Source organism: Colletotrichum graminicola (assembly GCF_000149035.1).
Source record: "Colletotrichum graminicola M1.001 genomic scaffold supercont1.38, whole genome shotgun sequence".
NCBI lineage: Eukaryota > Fungi > Ascomycota > Sordariomycetes > Glomerellales > Glomerellaceae > Colletotrichum > Colletotrichum graminicola.
The window spans coordinates 299678-318794 of record NW_007361042.1 but is presented as its reverse complement, the minus strand read 5'-3'; the positions used below and the strand labels follow the sequence as shown (position 1 = coordinate 318794).

The following is a 19117-nucleotide window of genomic DNA, read 5'->3' as shown; positions in this document are numbered from 1 at the left end:
TTCGTTAGCGGCTCAGCCCAAGAGGATACTATGTTGGAGCGTCCAAGGCCAGCCACAAAAGCTTGACGCCAAAGAGTGTTCTAGGCGCAGTCACCCCCCCCCCTTCCTGGTCCTCCCCAACGTATCCCCTGCTCTGTGTATCAGCTTAATCTCTCAAGAAATACAGGTACGAAAGTGTGTGTTGCCATATGCACACGAGCGAGCAAACGAGGGAATCGGCGACGCAGGCTTGGACGCATCTTGCTGCGGACGGTAGTGTTAGCCCTCGGCCCCTCTCGACGCCGGCACTCGACATCCATGGATACAAAGGGAACGGGGGATTATGATTATTGTTGTTATTTTCTGCGATGGGGAAAGGAAAGGGAAGGATTGGTCCAGTCGCGCACCGTAATTGAACCAAACAGTAGTATTGAACACCACTCCTGTCCAGCATGCTGATGGGTAAGGAGAGATTGTTGGCATCGCTACATTTTTCACTGTGGCTACTATTAGTGCTTACCAAGGGCGTGGACCCGGACAGGGACCACCCGTGGTCCCGAGCTGAGCTGATGATGGGTTTGTGGGGCTGGAGGAGTTGCGTGCTTATTGCTATTGCAACGCTGGCGCGGATGCCCACAGTCCGAGGAACGGCTTCTCTTGGGGTATGTTAACGGATCTCTCCCTTGGACCCAGCAGCAGCTTCTCTTGGGATATGGGGCTCTGATGTACAAGGTCGGTTGTTGACTTAAAGGCAGGCTATGGAGCATTCAAATATCAGCTAAAACTCGAGACCAATCTTAAAATTAGGTAGGTGCGGGAGGCAGAACAAGGCGTATCTCTGCCGCCGCCGTGGCGCTCTCCGTTCGTCGACGGCTGAAACGGCGAGCCTTTCCCGCGAGCCAAAGGCGCTGCCTCACCAATCGTTACACACGCACTATGTACTCCGTAGTACCTAGTCAGAAACACGCCACACATCAAAGGGTTCGGGAGCCTCATTAGGCCCTACTACCTACCAATCCGTCTGCCCATTCTTCGTCGGACTGTCACTACTTTTGACGATTCCGGGGCATCTCGATGGTTTTTCGTTATGGAGACGGTGGATATGAATAGTACCTAGTTCATCTTCATCTCACCGTGAGTGTGCTTTTCTCCCCACCGACCACACTACCCTTGTCTTGATCTAAGCTTTATATGGCAAGTAGACACCTGTGGGATCTCCCCCCCCGGCTGGCGAACTAAGCTTCTTTCAGCTGTACAAGGCGCTGGCCCAATAAGCGTCCAACTCCCGAGACCCTTGGCCCACAGCTGCAATAATCCGACAGTTCAAATGGCCCCATGGTCTGATTGGGGACTGGCCCCGTTGTTGGATAACGATCCGATTTCCCAGGACATCGTATCGAGCAGGGCGCCAAGAAGACGTGTGGTCCGCGCGCTGCCGCCATGGCGTGTCCTTCTTCGTTTATTAAGATGAGCTCGCCCTCGCCTTCTTTCCACTCGAGTCGTGACTTAACCAGAGGAAGGACAATACTCCCTGCGTTTGCCAGGTTTATTGCGGCGTGGTTGCGGCTATGTCCAACAACACCGATTGGTCTTCCGGACGAAAAGTCTGGTTGGACCTACCTACTACTAGGAGTCACCTAACCATCCTGGCCGAGAATCCAGCACACCTGTGTTGAGAGGACGATGTGGGCGCTCGACCATAAATACCCTTCTGAGACGAAACAAAACAGTCTTTCAGTCAAGCATATCCCACGATGCGAATGTGCTGCTTATCCCGTCTCTGAAGACGATAACGTCGCTCGTCGTGCAGGGCATACACACCGCCGGCCTCGGCATTGCCGTGCATGAAGGGCACGCACGGTAGGATCGCCGAAACGCGTCGTCCGGTGCAAGCCTGGACTCGTGAGCACAACTCCAGTAAGCTTCTTTGAGCGGAGCATCTCCGGACCATTGTTGGAACCAACTGCAAGACTCTCCGCGAAGGGGTGCCCAGAAAAACGCCAAGCACCTCTACCAAAAGATGCAACATTTCGGTCCTATTAGCTTGGCGCTTGTTTCTAAGCAGCGACTGGTCCACTCGAACCGATGCATCTCGGAATAGTTACACCTGGCAGTTGCACTTGGAAACAGACGGCAGGCAATCATTGAATCAATTATGAGGGCAGCTTCATTCTTCTGCGGCGTCTCGGCTTTGGTGCCCCTCGTCAACGCGCAGGCGTCGACCGGTGCCGAGGCGCCTCTCATCACCGCTTCCGCCCGCACCTTCTTCATATTCGACACCCACCCAACGGGCAGCCTCGAGGCCTCCATCATCGCGTACAACAGAAGAAACGAAACCTACCACGTGGCCTGCCCGACGGCGGATGCGGCCTGCAAGAAGGAGGGCTACTGGCCAGCGACCGTCACCCACATCGAGGGCTCCAGCTGGATCGGGACCAACACGGCCACGGAGATGCCGTCTCGGGAGCGGAAGCGACGACGTCATCCCCAATCAGTACGGTCAGTGCTTCGTAACAACCGTCGACGCGGCAGGGTCGACATCGGTGGATCCTGCCATGCCGATTGACACTTGCTTCGTGTCGGCGCACTCGGTAGTTGTGGCCATGACGGCAGGACTGGAGAAAGTGCAGGCCGTTCACCCCATCATCACACAGGGCGAGTACAATCCGTCCGCGCTCCTTTCGTATTGGTCCGAGTGGCGAGCTACGGCGACTTGTGCGGCCTTCACAAGTCCGGCACCATATACCGGGTCGGTATCTGGGAAACCTGCGACTGGGGCAACGGGAAGCGCGTCGTTTCCGGTAGAGACAGGAGGAGGCGTGACGAAGGCAACGGGAACCAAGTTGGGGACAGAAGCAGACATCGGGACGGAGGCGGGAACGGCTGCGGTGCCGTCGACGTCGGCTCCGGCGAGTGGGTCTAGCCGGACGTTAGGAGACTTTTCGTTGGTATCCGGGGCCGTGGCGGCAGGGCTGGCTGCCTCGTTGTCATCGGCGGCTGTGCATGGTGTCTTGCTGTAGAAGGGGTGCGGCGGAGATAGATGTTCGGGACACATAGAGAAGTGTTTTCCGTCCGTCTCAGACGCTGATCAGCACCATGCTGCTGTTTCTTCAAGGCTGTCCGATTAGCTCGTCTTTCCAGCAAACAACTGCGTGTGCGAGATGATGAGCCACCAGCGCCCCCTCACACATGTGAGCTTCGGCCCGGTGCAATCATCAGACAACCTCTCGGTTGGCTTGAGCCGTGGGTACGTCGCTCCAATACGAGCAACCCCGCCTGTTCGGTAGAAAGACTTGGGGGGCCAGCGGTGGGCATCTTGGCCATGCCGATGGGAAGTCGTCGAGGGCAAGGATTGAGATTTTTGATTGCTGTCGACCAGTTTCAAGACGACTTGAGACCTGCGTGACAACAGAGTTGCGCTGAACACTCGTACAAAGTGTCTCCATTCGCACCTCTCAAAGCATATCGTAATAGGCGATTGGCCCCGCAAGATGGGGTTTGGGTTCAAAGACAATGGTTGACTTTGGATACGACGGAAGCAGAGGTAAATAGTGAGCTCGACGAAGGCACTTGCAAGCTTGGTTGAAAAGTTAAGCGTGTGTGTAGGTATGTGTGTCGGTAGGAGTGTCGCTTGGTTTGCCTACTTTCGTTTAGAACCCCGTCGCTTTCTCTTTGGATAACGCACTGAGGCTATCGTCCCAATTGTCATCGCCGTGTTCCTTGTACCTGCGGGTCATTGGGTCACGGTCGCCGGGCACTTGCCACCAAAGCAGGTCCAACACAGACAGGTATTCCGTCACGACAGGACAAGTATGTATGGCAGGGTAAGGTAAGATGGGTAGTAGGCAAGTAGGTAGCATACCAGGTGGGGCGTGCGGTGCTTGTCTGCTTACCTAACTAGGTAAGGTAACCAAAGCCCAATGTTTGTTTGCCTGCCCGCAACTGGAAGCATAGCCAGTGATCAAGACATTCATTCCTGTGAAGTGACATCTGATACAACCCACAGTGCTAGCAGCAGGTTTGTCGTAGCGTCCAGAAACGGGCCAGCCGGTTGGTCCCCGTTTGGGCCGAGCCACATCCGAGCACGGACAGCGAAACCCAGCTAACGACAGTGGGCGCGAATGGTCAAAGTGTCGTGTCAAATCTACCCGTCAGCGCAGCAATCCCCAGAAGCTCTCTTTCTCTCTTCCCGCTCTTCCTTTCGAGAGTGGTAGCGTGGCGTCTGCCAGAAACAGAAACTTGGGGACGTTGTCCTCCCAATCCATCTATTCTCGCCGTTCCATCTCGTTCATATGTGGACGGGTAGTTACCTTTGTTCCGTTTTCTCATTGGCAATCTTCCTCTCTCCCGACATTCCATTGCATTTCTTCTCCGTCTTCGCCTGGCTACGCTTCGCCCTTTCTCCTTGCTTTTTTTCTGCCAATACCAGACTCGACGCACCCTCTTCCCCCTTTCCGACCACTTAGAATTCGATCTGGTCATCGGTTGATCCGACCATTATTTCCTCGCATCTTAGCCGGTGCGCGGCAGCCCAGCGTGCGATGCGGCAAGCCATGTTTCCTCGACCACAGCTTGAATAAGGCACTGCACCGAACCTCACTCTCTCCTCATCGCTCGCCGGCAACCTCTGTTCCATCCAGCCTCCCCATCACTCGCAACACTTACTTTCCTACCCTATCGTTAAGTCCGTCTTGGTTGGGCTGCCTAACGCGCCTCTCGGCCTGACCAGACGTACGACGGCCATCATTGAGCCCTCTTCCACTCTTCGCTTTCGCCGCTATCCAATCCGAGCCGCTCTCCGACATCTCCGAACCCTCGACGAAGCCGAACGACGACACCAACAACGACTGTCGGTCCACAGTGCCACCGTCCTTGATAACCCTGGCTTGGAGCTCTCCACTGATCGACACTCGCCATCCATCCCATATCCCTTCTCGGGCTGGGCCGGCCATCTACCTACGCCCCTCCGGCATCCACCGCCTCGCCCAACCTCTCCCCGCTTATCTCTCCAAGCTCTATCAGAGCTACCCACAATGCCTACCTACCTTTGCCACGGCTTTCGTTGGGATCGTCGTAGCATTCGTGTATTTGTAGTCGTCCAGAACATAGACGACGCCGCGCCTGAATGGATTATCGCGCCAAACTCGTCTCCCGCCATCCTTGAAGCCTTCTACTCCCTTTTCGATTTCCTCCCCGAGCCCGCTCCCGACGAGACCGAGGTCCAGCGTGACAAAAAGAAGCGCAACAAGTCCAAGGCGTCCAAGGCCGCTGCCCTGCGTAACGAGTACGATGTGCCCCCCTCGACCGTCCCTCCCGAAGAGGACGATGTGCTGCAGAACGACTGGAGCGCCGTGAAGCTGCTGGAGGAATACGATCCGACCGACCTGAGCTATGTCAGCCGTCCCTACGCATACGTCGCCGACCATGTTGTGCGCATCGACCTGAGCAATTCGATAACAGAAGAGATCGTACGCTACGAAGAGCGGTTAAGCGAAACAAAGGCGATGGCGAATGCTCCGAGCGACGAGTTTTACAAGGCCAAGAAGGGCTCGTCGGGGAAGAAGGCCGGGTGGTTCGAGAAGCTGAGAGACCAGCTGCAGCGAGGGGAGGATATCCGGTGGTATATCGTGGTTTGCGGCGACGAAGTGCGTGATTTTCCTGAAGACAGGCCTGCGGCGAGGGCCCAAGAGGACATGGCACGGGAGGCGGACAACGCGACTTCAAGGCCTAGCGACCGAAACGCGGGCCCCTCAAGAACAGGGACGATGCCGAGCGTACCGGCGAGTCAATTTGCAACAGCCATGGCACCCCAACAACCGCCACAGCCAAGCTCGCCCAAGGAAATGGGCTTGCCCTACGGCACCCTTCCCAGGCATCCCAACATGATGGGCAATTGGACAGAAAAGGAGATGCCGACATTACAGCCCAAACCCTCGATGGATTTCAGGCCAAAGACACCTAAAAGCGGCGGGTTTAGGAGACTTTTTGGGAAGAAGAGCGATGACCCATGATCATTGGGAAAACAACTTGGGCTCAGTTGCCAAGGCGCACCGTCGCATCTCAGCCTGTATCTGTACCAGTTCTGCCGCAATGTCTCCCTTTTGAGGATACGGCACCTTTTCAACCCTTTTCTCGGGCGGTTTATTTTCTTTTTATACACTTTTTATTTTATTTTTTTACAGCCACATGCCCATGCGGCAGTGCAGAGCACATGGTCACAAAAGCGAAGGCGCACAAGAATTGAATTGAATTACCAATTGACTCTTGAACCTTCATCAGTGACCCCTGTTTTCTGTGGTTCTCTTCCCCAGCCCGCTAACTCTCCCGCAGTGTCACTACTACTAAAGATCCCCCTCCTCCCCCCCCCCCCCCCCCCCCAGCTTCCCGTCCGTAGCGAAGCAGGGGTCAGCTTGCTACGTACGTCATTGGCCAAAGGTTGAAAGGTTCTCTGCTAAACCATCCCGATGTTTTATCCCAGGAATCTCGTAATAATATTAATAGGCTAAGGTCGCCCCCTTCTAAGACCTTTTACTTTACGCCAGGAACATAAGCTAGCTCCAACGACAACGCCCATTTCAATGTGGCGAAACAGCCACCTGGTCTGGTCGCACCGACACAGGCCGACGAGCTAGTCGTCTGCATGTTACTCAACCCACGGTCTAAACAAGTCTATCCCCGCAGGTATACCTCCTCCGAACCTTCGTGCGTCCCTCAACCCCGACGTAACGCATGGTTCTCCTCTACCGCCCACTATGGCCCAATCTTCGAGGTTCCACGCAGCTGGCCGCTCTCCACGTGCGGGCGAGCCGTCACCGCCGTTTGCGCAGACCACAGCTGAGTTCAATCTCGATAGTGATCTTGATCTCAACCTCGACGACGATGGCCAGGCCTACGAGCTGAAGAGCTTAAGGAGGCCATCAGAGAGGGATGACGAAGGATGGGGTGATGACGTGCCCTCGCTGCGGAGACGGACGAGCACCAGCACCGTTGCGAGCTTTCAGCTGTACACGCCCGACGAGGAGAGGTCCGTTGTCTGCAAACATGATCGCAAGCTGGTGGTCTTTGTAGCGCTGCTATTCATGCTCAGTTTCCTGGATCGGTCGAGTATGATGAAAGCCCTAGATAGTACTTTGCATTGAACTGACGCGTCGACGTAGACTTGGGGTCGGCACGCATTTCTGGAATGGAGCAAGACCTCCAGACGAAACCACCGTGGGATGGATGGTACGAGTGGACACTGACGGCCTTTTACATCTCGTACATTTCCTTCGAGTGGATGTCGCTGCTGTGGAAGCTCGTCCCAGCCCACATCTACGCCTCCATGATCGTGCTGTCATGGGGCTTGACCGCCTCACTGCAGTCCGTCTCTGTTTCGTACCCCATGCTCATCTTCCTGCGGGTTCTTCTGGGTATTGGAGAGGCTGGGTTCACGGGTATACCGTTCTACTTGTCTTTCTTTTTCAAAAGTGAAGAGTTGGCATTCCGCACCGCAATCTTTGTTTCCGGTCAGCGTCAATGTCTGAAACCGCGTGGATTCACTGCTGACATGAAACAGCCGCACCGTTGGCGATAACGTTCGCATCGTCGCTGGCTTGGCTGATTACCAAGTTCGCAGAAAATGGGCCCATTGCCCCTTGGCGTCTGCTCTTCCTCGTGGAGGGCTTCCCCTCCGTCCTCGCGGCCGTCGCTGCATGGCGCATCATTCCCGACAGTCCAGATACGGCGTGGTATCTCACCGCGCGCGAGCGGAAAGTCGCTCGCCTCCGTCTTCGATGTGATAGCCCGGGTGAGAAGCGCGGGGATAGAAGCTCCCGTAGCCTCAAGGTTCACGAAGTACTTGCCGTTTTGTGCGACCCCATGGCATTACTGACGGCAGCTATGTTCTTCCTTACCAATATGGCGTATTCCTCATTACCGGTCTTTCTTCCTCAAATCGTGATGGAAATGGGACACTCTCTTCTGGAGTCGCAAGGGCTCAGCGCCCCGCCTTACCTCCTAGCTTTCTTCGTCGTCCTTGCAACCGCCCACTGGTCGGATCGGATGCAGAATCGGTCGGTTCCCATTGTACTGCACGCCCTGGCGTCGGCCGGCGGGTATACCGCGCTCGCATTCGCAAAGCCCCTGGGCCTGTCACCGCTGATGCGTTACCTCGCCGTGTATCCCGCCGCCGTAGGCTTCTTCAATGTCGTGACGCTCACCGTCGCTTGGAACATCAACAACCAAGAATCCGAGAGCAGGCAAGGCGGCGGCTTCGCCCTGATGCAGACCATTGGGCAATGCGGACCACTCGTGGGGACGAGGCTATACCCAGACAAAGATGCGCCGTTTTACGCCCCTGGCATGCTGGCCTGCGCGTCCGCCATGCTCGCCGTGGCCGTCTTGACGCTATTCTTGAGATTCTACCTCGGTTATCTGAATCGGAAGATGGATGCCGCTGTGGCTGGTGGGGGTGATGTCGAGGAGGAGGAAGGGCTAGTTGGATCCGGTGGCCGCGCGAAGCCAGTAAGTGAAGGGTTTAGATACATGCTGTAGCGATCACGAAAGGGAGCAGCACCGCGACGAGGCATCAATCACCATCTCCCGACCAAGGGCCGGCGGGTGAGTGCTGGTAGGCCGACCGTAGATCCCAGCAAGAAATCAAACCATTGGTCCAACCACCTCCCCCATTTTATACTGGATTCCCGGGCGAGATTTGACATGAACCCGCTGGCCTGCCAGTATTCCACCAGTGGGGGTAATTAATGAATATGGTTACATGCCGCGGATCACGCACGGACCAGATGCGATATTGACCCCTGGTCCGCTCACTTGCAGCATTTGTGATTCATGCAATTGCATTCGGGTCCATCGAAACGCTCGATGTCGAAGTCGCTCATTTCTCCCACGCCACGTTAACCGAGCTCCATCGGATTCTCGCTCTCCAAAGGGATTGAATCCAGCCGGCACGCAGAGATAATACCACACGAAATAAGAGAAACTGAAAACAAGAAGCATGGCGTCGGCCAACCCAGACGTCCAACACTTCCTCGGCATCCCGTGGTGCGCGACGCTCCTTGACGAGCCCGGCACCATCTGCAACACGGCGCCGTCGCGGTTCCAGAAGGCGAGCACGGAGGACCAGCTAATCTCGACGACGCTGCGCACAGAGGAGACAATTGCCGCGTTTGTCATGTTTTACAAGCGGCCGTCGTCGTCGGCAATGGAAACAGCACCTGCCGTCGCGGCGGACGGCGAGGGTAGCAACGTCATCCGCGAGCTCAAGGCGCTCCTCACCCTCGGCGCCGGCGTCAACGGGTTCGCCAACGTGTTGCACGGGGGCATCGTCGCGACGGTGCTGGATGAGACCATCGGCAACATCTTCCCCATCAACGAGACCGAGGGGCTGATGCCGTCCGGGTCGTACATGACGGCCTACCTCAACGTGACGTACGTGCGGCCCGTGGAGACGCCGCAGACGATTCTGTGCGTCGCCGAAGTTGTGAGGGTCAAGGGGCGGAAGTGGTGGGTACGGGGGAGGATCGAGGACCGAGAGGGGAGGGTGCTGGCCAAGGCGGAGAGTTTGTTCGTGAGGCTGAAGGAGAAGCTGTGAGACCGGCCGACCGGGTTCTCCGGCAAGAGAGCGGGATCGCGTCTTCGTCGCGACGTGTGTGAGGGGGTTTGGGCTGTCACGATAGATGTTGCGAGGTACGTCCATGGCATCGACGTAGGTCTGTCTATAAGAAGGAGAGAAGCGCATTGCCCGTCTTTTTTTCTGGATTATTTAGACATTGCATCTCTTTTTAGTTACAAGAAGGCAAGAAGCAACACGAGGGCATGTATCATTCCACACAATCCCAATAGTGGCCATCGTCACATCACAGCGCTTCCAATAACAAACCACCGTTGATATCGCGGTGTTTTCGCTTCAATAATTCAATGCAAAGGGTGGGGAATAAAAGAATTTCTTCGACGCCCAGTCTCTAGAACATCCCGCACTACTCGAGCCGGTTGCATCACAAGGTGATAGGGAACTAGAACCCAGAGGGTTTGGTAGTATTTGCAACTTCTTATACGGGCTCACCCTCGTTGATCAACTAGACCACCCGGAGGTGTCCTGTATCATTGTTAAACTTTTGACGGAAGCTCCTACGGCCCGGCGGGATAAATGACAAGAACCAAAGGCTTGTTGTGGCTTCTGGTTGGTCGCAGGCAGAGCAGGCACCCGTGAGAAGTCATCTTGACCTCACCTGATAGAGGGGGTCAGGTCAACCCATAGTCAAAGACCCGCTTTTGCGTCCTTTCTTCCATTTTCGAGCTTCCCTGGGCAAGCTCTTGTCGTCGAGAATAAGAAGACTTGAACTGAACAGACGGCCCGTACTTGGCAGTTTCTGGCGTGTCTCGACTCGCGAGTCGCCTACATTATGAGGATATCCAGTCCGCGTCGTACAGTAGATAAAGAATATTCCAGTGCCACCAGACATCAAGACGCTCTCTCTTACCTGTGGTTTCTGAGATAACGGGGGCCACGTCTGGATAGACTCGAAACGATATTGGGCGCTGGGAGCAAAATGAGGAGAATAGGCACTAGCTGGAGGTTCCTCGGACGAAGGGGAAAGAGTTAAAATAGGAGCGCAGTATTAACAGCAACGCTCAGTCAAGAAGACGTGTATCTGAGTTGCGAGCCTGAGAATACGTTTGTAGGATGTTGGTTGACGAAGCTGTGAGGTCCAAAAACCGCAAGCCGGGGTGGCCCACAGCATGCGACGCGGTCCGTCCGTCCACCAACTGGTAAAAAGCGGGACCAGCGCCAACCCGTTTTCGTCTCTCTCTCATCCACATCCGGGCCAGACCCACCAAAAATTTCATCTTCCTTCGATTGTTCGCCCATTTACATGTACACTTGACGACGTCTCACGTCCATCAGATCCGACTCAAATAGTGAACTCAACAACGGCCACCTGCATCAAGGAAAAATTTGTACGGCTCACATCCAATCACGAAGTCGGTGATCTGGTAGACAAGCGGCTCACTCTCCAAGGTGGCTGGCCCTCTGAGTGCTCTCATCGCCCAACCTCAACACCCGCCGTCTCATCCTCGCCATCTCAAACGAAACCTCCCCAGACACTTTTCACCATGGCCCCCAAACGCGCCGCCGAGGGCGCAGCAGCGGCGTCTTCCAAGGATGCCCAGCAGGCAAAGAAGCGCAAGGGTTTCCGCGTTGGCCCCGATAACCTCCCCGAGGGACCATGGCGCAGAAAGGGTGAGCGCCACTGCCTCCTCTATGCCGCTTCACGTATGCTAACGCACATCCCATAGTCGAAAAGAAAAAACTGGAGCTCATTCACAAGGCTAAGGTCAAGAAGGCTTACGCCAAGATCAAGGAGAGGGAGCTCGCCTCGCAGGCTTCATCCAAAGCCCGGCAGCCTGCTGCTGCTGCTGCTGCTGCTGCTGCCGTCGCCGCTGGCCCGTCCACAAAGGAGGCCTCAAAGGGTGCCTCAAGTGACGACGAACTCGACGACGTCGAGGAACCCCAGACCACTCAGGAGACATCTGACTCAGCAATTACAAGAACAGCAATATCAACAGAAGCAGAAGCAGCGGCGGCGGCACCGGCACCAGCAACGTCGGGTCTGTCATCACCGACAGAAGCGACACCGGCGCAGCCGCTCGAGGGGGAAATCCACCCCTCCCGCGCCGAGATGATTACCAACGACGGCGAGCTCCCGAACCCGAACACCGTGGCCGTGAAGCGCAAACGTGGCGCAGCGACGGCCACCGGCTCCAACGCCGAACTCCCCGGCACGCGCACCGCGTCTGCACCTGCCGCCTCGAACGGCACTGAAGACGCCGCCGATGCCGCGGACCGCTACGAGCCCCGTAAGCCTCGCCGCCCCCGGAAGCCGGGCTACTACGAGAAGCAGCTCGCCCACGCCGAGCAGAAGCGCGCCGAGGCGGAGGCCCGCCGCGCCGAGATCCAGCGCCGCCACGAGGAGCGTGAACGTAAGACGGCCGACCGAGAGCGGTACCGCCGCGCCATGGCCAAGGCCCGAAAGGGCGGCCAGGACGGCCAGCGCCGCCTCGGCAGGGAGAGCGCGCTGCTGCTCGAGAAGGTGAAGCGCATCGTGGGCGACTCCAAGTGAAGGTGGGGAGGGGAGGCAGTACTTTGCTTAATGGGTAAAGAAGGCGCGCGCGCCGGAGGACGCTCGCAGGTGGATTGGCTGGTGACGACAAAATGTCGGGGATATCGGCTGGCTCCTTTTGCACATCGTTTGATACCACATGTATGAACTACATGGCCATATATGGACGCGAGGGTTTGTAAAAAAGTTTTGGTAGACTTTGTTCAGAAAGAATCGACGGCCGAACCGTCTTGCTAGATATTTGCAGCGTCACCAAACCTTGGGAAACCCGCTCTCTTCCCTCTTCCAACCGCTCCCAAGGATTCGATGCGCAAGCACCCTACTATGCATGCCGCCAGCTTCATTCTCGTTCGTCGTCCGATACATGTTCGCTCCCGCCTCCCCAGGCCCTGCCCTCTGCGTTTCCACTATTCAACTACAAAATTCGCCACATATCAAATCGTCCCCGGGACTTGGATCCCAATGAGTGAGGATGGCGAAAAGCGCGCCCGCAACAAATGTGGGCCTGTCCCGTCGGTCCTGGTTCCCAAACCCGCCTTCGAGAACCAAGAAACAGCTTGTCGTACCCCGAAGCAAGAAATTGGGATATCTCATTAAAGTTTCCTGGTAAGGATCAAACCTCCCTTCCCTCCCCTCCCTTCTTTGGCGGTCATGGCTGGCTTCGAATACGTTTGATTTCAAATGCATAAAGTCATGGCCCATCGGCTGTGGGATAAGTCTTTTTCCGAATCAGCCATTGAGGGAAAAATGCGACCGAAGGCGTAAAGTCGTGGGTGCGTCGATATGTACAGGTGTGGTTTCCGTTATCACACTGAACTACCCAAGCGGGGTGTGCTCAGTCAGTAAAGATGGTATGGCTGTTCTCAATGACGAACTGGACGGCCAGGTTCTTGGCGTGCATGTCTGTCATTTCTCGCTCCAGGCTGGTATCGCGCATGATGGTCGGAGCAAACACAACCGCCAGGTTCTTGGGCGACATCTGACGTATCATTAGCGCTATGGCAGCACGACATGGTATGAGCACGGCATAGCTTACCAAGTTCTCAGGCTCTCGCTGGGCCACCCGCGCGAGATGGAACATGAGAAACTCGAGGCAGTCGCGGTGGCACTCGGGCATGGAGCTGAACACCTTCCGAAGGTGGTCGCAGCGTTCGGTCTGGTCGGTGAGAGCTGCGGAGTGTTAGGACGAGAGATACAAGTTTGTGTGGGCGAACGTACCGTTTGACTCCAAGACCTTGTCATACACCTCGTATGTCAGTAGCGGCATCGGAAGCTTTCTGAAGTACTGCTTGAGCACGCTCGTCACTGCAGTGATGTCAAGGCCAGGGTCTGAAATGTCGTAATCCTCGCTCTTGTCGAAACCTTCTTGGATCATCTTCACCTGCGAATTACCGCCCGTCTTGCGGTAGATGCCCTCAATGTCCATACCGCGAAGCTCCACTTCCTCAATGCAGCGCGTGACTACGCTGGGAATGGTGCGACGTTCGTAGTCGGCTCTCTCGGTGAGGTCGGAACCAAACAAGGTAGTGGCCGCTTCTGCGATGGCGGGCGTCGATACATTGGTCGAGGACATGGTCTTCTGGTTGCTGCCCTTTTTGAAGAAGCCGAAACCCTGGCGGTCAACTGCTTGTTGCGAGCCCTTCGGCGCGGCGACAGGGGCTGGGGTAATGGGGCCCTCCACTTGGGAGACTGTCATATTGTACGGCAGGCCGATGTTGTCGCCGGTCAAGCCCTGATGCGGGCCCCGCTCGCGCTCCTGCTGGAAAGCCACAACGGCACGGTTGACGCCCTTGGCCACGTTCTGTGCCAGGCCCTTTGAGCCCTTCTTCCAGTTGAACTTCTTGACCTGACCCTTCCTGATGTCGACTACGGTCGGCCTAGCCTCGACCACGGGCTCATCCGCCTCATGGATGAGAGTCGTGGCCATGCTGGTAGAATCGGTCAAGTTCAGCTGAGAAGACGAGAACACCTTGCTCTGACTGTAGATGCCCAATCCGTTGGGTGACTTGAGTTCGCCGCCGATCTGAGACTTGAACCGCTCCTGGATCTGGTGTGTCAGGTCGTTGTTCATGTCGGCAAGCTGGGCGTTCTTGGACGAGAGCTGCTCAAATTCTAAGAGGGCGCGGTCCCTGTCGGCGACGGCCTGGTTCTTCTCATCGAGTAGCTCGTCACGTTCGGCATGGAGCTGCTCAATCGCTGCGCTCATCGTCTGCTTGACCTTGTCAAGTTTCTGTACGAATTCTTTGATTGCAGATTCTTCCAAGTCGCGGGGATCGACGGGTGTCTTTGTCTCCTTTGCGCGTTCGACGTATCCGGCCAAGACCTCGAGCTGACGAATCATAATCTCAGTCTGGGTGTCCAGTACCGAGACCGTCTTGCGCTTTTCAATAAGTGTCTTGTTCAGTCGTTTGAGGTCCTTTTCGGTGGTGAATTGCCTCTCTAGTTCAGCGACACGGTTTTCCGAGCTACGCAGCTGCCGCTTAAGGACCGCCGGGTCGTCGCTCGAGTGAATGGAGACGGGACTGCTGAGCTCATGCCCGTTAGGGTCCTCGACGAGAGGCGTCTTGGGCCAACGAGGCGATGAGGTGCCACGAGTGGTTTCGCTGATACTCCGCCCGTGGCCAGCGACTCTGTGGGGATGCTGAGGATGTTGAGTATGGCTGCCTTCGGTGCTGTTGGTGCGACCGTGACGAACAGCGTTTGACACACGGCGCATCATAGACGATGAACCTTCGTCGGTGCCGAGAATTCTGGCCATGTCCTCGTCCATACTAAAATCGCCACCGGCGCTCCATCTCGGTAGCTTGGGTGAGACCTTGCCTTCTTCGTTAACGTTCGTCTGATCCTTTGCGTCTTTTGCGGGAGGTTTGGGGGTGTTCGCAGGCACCCCAGGCGGTTGAGGGGGCGCTCGAGGCTGCATATAAGTATCGCTGAGTTTGTGCTCAGTCATACTCGGGCGCGCAGCGGAGAGGCCCGACGAGCTTGTCTCATCGTTTGTAGCGGATCGATGCAGAGAGCCGCCAGGCTTGCCGCCGTTTGCTGTGGAAAGAAGGTTAGGGTCGGTGCGTCTTGCATCACGATAAAACACGGACACGGGAATGACCTACCACTGCGTGAAGATGGCAGCTCCTTGCGGGTGACGGACTTGCCAGCCGTCGTGTCTGTTCGCGAGGAGGAGATGGAGTCAAACGAGGGGCGCACCTCGCCCTCATCGCGCTGTCTCGAATCCTGGGACGATCTAGTGGTCCCACCACCCATGCGGGGAGGTGATTCGGACGAAGCCAAGCTCGGAAAAGGCTCCTTGTCCCTGCGAAGAACGCCTTCGCTACTCCTGGCGCTGCCACTTTCCGGGGTCATGACGGCCGAGTGCGAGGCGCGTCTCGGGCTGATGAGCTTCTTACTCTTGGGCGCGTCCTGCAGCTTGAACTCGTCAATTGACGGCGAGGGCTTGCTGGCGGCCACCTTTTGCGTCCTTTCGTCACTCATGACCGACGACCGGTTGTCATGTCTTGACGATTTCGACGTCTTGCGCAGGGGCAGCCTGACGTTTCCAGACTCGTAATCAGCCGACGGTTGTCGGCCCTTCTCCTGGAAGGCAATGTGGGGGGTTGACGACTGGGAGTCGCCCTTCTTGTCCGTGCTGGCCCGGGGCAGAGTGAAGTACTCCTTGTCTTGCTTCTTGGGCGCACTCGGTGTGTTCTCCGAAGTGGATCGTGGGGTCGCGCTCGAGGCCGGCGTATGATCCAGGGCAACTGGAATAAAGAAGCCGTCGTCGCCGCTGTTGACATCGCCGTTGTTATTGCCGCTCGGGGCGTACATGCCAGAGTTGCGGTTGTTACGATAGTTTGACGAGGGCAGGCCCAAACCACTACTGTCCTTGGTTGATTCCGAGGTTCGCTCAGGCGAGCGGGATGGGCGACCGCTACTCTTTGACGACGAGTCGTTCCTACCGTAAGCCGGACGCGGCCGGGGGGACAGCTCAGTGGGTGTCTCCTTGTCTGAGTCGGGATCAACCCGGGTATCGTGGAAAGCATTGGGAGGGACAGCGTTGGGCGGCAGCGCGGGTAAGGATTTGTCCGTGATCATGGGAGATGTGTCCTTCTCTTTTGACTTGGCTTGCGCTGCCGCTTTCGATTTCTTCCTCCGTCTTGCCATGAGCGATTCATGGCAGCTCATGCAGAAGATGCCTTGTGATGTCCGCGCGTATCGCAGGTTCTCAATCTTACGCTTGCAGTTGCGACAGCGGAAACATGTTGCGCAAAAGGCCTGGTCGCCGGTGAGAATGGCAAGGTCTTCGATCTTGTTGTTGCAGGCACTGCAACTGTAGGTGCAGTTGTTGCAGATGAGCGAGCCATCGCCGAGGAGAAGGAGGTTCGCATCGGAATCCAGGAGGGTGCCGCAGGTGTTGCAGCGGAAGCAGTTGAGATGCCATCGGTTCCCGGCTGAAGGTGGAGGAGACTGGTTAGTTTGACTGAACTTGGAGAGTACCGAAGGCAAGGCCATTGGAGATAGCATAACGACACGATGAAGCTACAAGATGCTGGACAGAGCAGAGAGAGGTTGGGGAAAATGCGGGTGAGGGAGAGGTAAAGGAGAGAAGATTGGGCAAACATACCAAGCTCGAACGCTTTGCCCTCCTCGAGGATCTAGTCGGATAGAGCACCGCCGTCAGTACGTGCTTGGAGAATAGTCGAGAAGTTGACGGGGTGGACCGTCCTTACCTCTCCGCAACCTTTGCATGGGAAAACGTCGTCCTGTTCCATTGGGCTCTCCAAATAGTCCTCCATGACGGCAGCCATATCGAGGGCGTCCTTCTCTATTGCAGGACACTGTCACGACACTTATCTAGCAAGCAGGATGGCGATGACGAGGACGACTTGGGCGTCTGTCATGAACGTAACGTCGAGAGCAAGACGATGTGAGCCAAGGGTCGACAGGCTGTGCGTCTCGTGCCAGATGGTCGACAGGATGGGCGTGTACGTCGGGGCAGCGTAAGGTCGAATGGGTGGCGCTCGAGGGGTGTCCGTGTGTGCTCGAGGCTGCGATAGCGGCTAGTCGGACAGATGAAAGGGGGGATGGAAAATTGAACGTAGTAGCGAGCGGCTTGGCTAGTGCTGTCGTGGTAGCGCTCGGTTGGCTTCGTTTGGGAGGATTCGAGGCGAATCGTCGAGGGACGTGGGCACGACGGTTGTGCTCCAGGTCTCGATGGGGGGCAGGAAAAAAAAAAGGCGTCGACGAGCAGGGTAAGGGTTAGCTAAGTGAGTTGTAGAGCCGGCAGGGTCTGTGGACTAGGCCTTGAGCCCGCAGACGAGGCAAGAGCAAAGCTGGCGCCGGTTTGTCGAGTTTGAGGATTTTGATCAGACCTGGACGGTCGAATAGTCGGGAACGATGAAGAGGTGCGACGGCGACGCGGAGGGCGAGCGAGACTATGGCAAGCTAGATCGTGCAGTACTGTCGTCGAATAGCAGCGAGGGTAGGGAGTAGGAACAGGAGGGAGCGGACGGTCCAGGCCGATACCTAAGGAGAGGTACAAGAGTGGTTTGATGGGAGGGCCTGTCTAATGATGACAGGGGTCGTGCCAGTGGACGACAGCGGCGCGCGGGCCCTGCTGTAAGGGCACACAGCAAGGTAGTAAGTAGGTAGGTAGGTACCTTTTACCGTTTTTTTGTCAGTAGGAAGGGTGTATGGAAGGCAAGGTCCGGCCAGCGCGTACGACAAGAGACAAGAGAGGCGGTCGTCAGGATAGATTTAATAGAGACGGCCAGATTAGTGTAGGAAAGAAGGAGAAAAAGAGATGATGGTAATGGTGGTGGTGGCAGCGGTGGTACTTGGCTGAAGTCGAAGTGGAATTTGGGGGGAGACTCTGGACGAGACTGGAGGTGGAATTGGGGGGATTAGGACAGGGACTGAGACTGGAACGGGGCTGGACGGACGGGACGCGGACGGAATAATGGGCAGATGTGCGGCGTGGATGCCGTGTGGGGGAGAGGAGAGGAGCTGGAGGCATTCCATGTCGTACGCCGCCTTTGTCTTGCGGTGACTACCTACCTAGGTAGATAGATGACTGGACCGACTACCTACCTATTTACCGGGCACTGACCAAGTGGTAGGTAGGTACCTAGGTAGGTATACAGTCAAAAGACTCTGCCAGCCATGACCAACAACCACGTTGCCACATGCATGGTATACTAACAATACGGCCACGAGTTCTTTGCCAAAACACCAGCCTGACCTCAGTCGTCTTGGATGGCTTCCCCCTTGGCCAGTATTCGAGAACACGACAGCTCAGCCGAGACACTTCTTTTGACTTTAGGGTTGTGAAAGGATGAGACGACGACGGGGTTGTCCTGTCCTGGAACCCCAAACAATGTTCGTGGTATCGATTTGTGTTAGAGACATCAGACATGCAGGGTACTGGTACATAGTACTTCGTACTGGTTCCTATCTACCTACCTACCTGGGCAGGCTACCTACGTGATGGAGCACCTAGGGTACGTACCTTTACGCGGCCACACGCGGGGAGTCGCAGAGTGTCGGTACACTGTACCTTCGTAGGGCAGCCCGAAAGACCAGGTTGTGATTGTTCTTTTCTGTTCCAACATCTAACAGTGGCACGTCGTCCCGTTAGATACGGATACGGCCAACGCACAGCCTGGCTGTGAACGGAACGCGAGAGCAGAGATGGAGAAAGACTCGGGAGTTCGCTCTGTCTGTGGCGTGGCACAAACAGTGGATCCCCTCCAACTGAAGTATCCGTAATGTACGGAGTATACGTACCTTACCTAAGGCAGTTGGTAGGCTAGGTAGTTAGCCGTACTTCGTACATTACCTAGGTATTCCCTAGGGTACGCAACCCCCTCCTCTCTGCTAATCGCTGAGGTTATTTCGATTCCCAGCAGAGTGGAGGGATCGAGAGGAAGGAGGGGTGGCTCTGGCTTCCCGCCAGGCACCACGGTTTGCTCACTGGCTGCGGGAGCCCATTGACACGGGGGAATCCTGTCAGGGACCTGTCTCTGTGC

The 19117-nt window shown here is 56.3% G+C and overlaps 7 protein-coding genes across 7 annotated transcripts; 5 read left to right on the top strand and 2 right to left on the bottom strand.

Annotated features, from left to right (window-relative positions):
* Nucleotides 1-2134: 2134 nt before the first annotated feature.
* GLRG_08359 (uncharacterized protein) lies at nt 2135-2902 on the top strand (the record flags this gene model as incomplete). The annotated part of the gene is made up of 2 exons (XM_008099044.1): nt 2135-2522; nt 2634-2902. 2 exons carry the CDS (start codon nt 2135-2137, stop codon nt 2900-2902), a joined length of 657 nt encoding a protein of 218 aa, XP_008097235.1.
* Nucleotides 2903-5012: 2110 nt separating this feature from the next.
* On the top strand, nt 5013-5990 carry GLRG_08358 (uncharacterized protein; the record flags this gene model as incomplete). Its single annotated transcript, XM_008099043.1, has 1 exon — nt 5013-5990. One exon carries the CDS (start codon nt 5013-5015, stop codon nt 5988-5990), a length of 978 nt encoding a protein of 325 aa, XP_008097234.1.
* Nucleotides 5991-6731: 741 nt separating this feature from the next.
* Nucleotides 6732-8511, top strand: GLRG_08357 (major facilitator superfamily transporter; the record flags this gene model as incomplete). Its single annotated transcript, XM_008099042.1, has 3 exons — nt 6732-7083; nt 7137-7484; nt 7535-8511. 3 exons carry the CDS (start codon nt 6732-6734, stop codon nt 8509-8511), a joined length of 1677 nt encoding a protein of 558 aa, XP_008097233.1.
* Nucleotides 8512-8971: 460 nt separating this feature from the next.
* On the top strand, nt 8972-9568 carry GLRG_08356 (thioesterase superfamily protein; the record flags this gene model as incomplete). The annotated part of the gene is made up of 1 exon (XM_008099041.1): nt 8972-9568. The coding sequence occupies one exon, from the start codon at nt 8972-8974 to the stop codon at nt 9566-9568; it is 597 nt and encodes a 198-aa protein (XP_008097232.1).
* Nucleotides 9569-11091: 1523 nt separating this feature from the next.
* Nucleotides 11092-12098, top strand: GLRG_08355 (uncharacterized protein; the record flags this gene model as incomplete). Its single annotated transcript, XM_008099040.1, has 2 exons — nt 11092-11218; nt 11275-12098. The coding sequence occupies 2 exons, from the start codon at nt 11092-11094 to the stop codon at nt 12096-12098; spliced, it is 951 nt and encodes a 316-aa protein (XP_008097231.1).
* Nucleotides 12099-12509: 411 nt separating this feature from the next.
* Nucleotides 12510-12800, bottom strand: GLRG_08354 (uncharacterized protein; the record flags this gene model as incomplete). The annotated part of the gene is made up of 1 exon (XM_008099039.1): nt 12510-12800. The coding sequence occupies one exon, from the start codon at nt 12798-12800 to the stop codon at nt 12510-12512; it is 291 nt and encodes a 96-aa protein (XP_008097230.1).
* A 133-nt stretch (nt 12801-12933) lies between these two features.
* GLRG_08353 (RhoGAP domain-containing protein) lies at nt 12934-16897 on the bottom strand (the record flags this gene model as incomplete). The annotated part of the gene is made up of 6 exons (XM_008099038.1): nt 12934-13077; nt 13135-13268; nt 13317-15137; nt 15206-16540; nt 16714-16744; nt 16820-16897. 6 exons carry the CDS (start codon nt 16895-16897, stop codon nt 12934-12936), a joined length of 3543 nt encoding a protein of 1180 aa, XP_008097229.1.
* Between the last annotated feature and the right edge of the window lie 2220 nt (nt 16898-19117).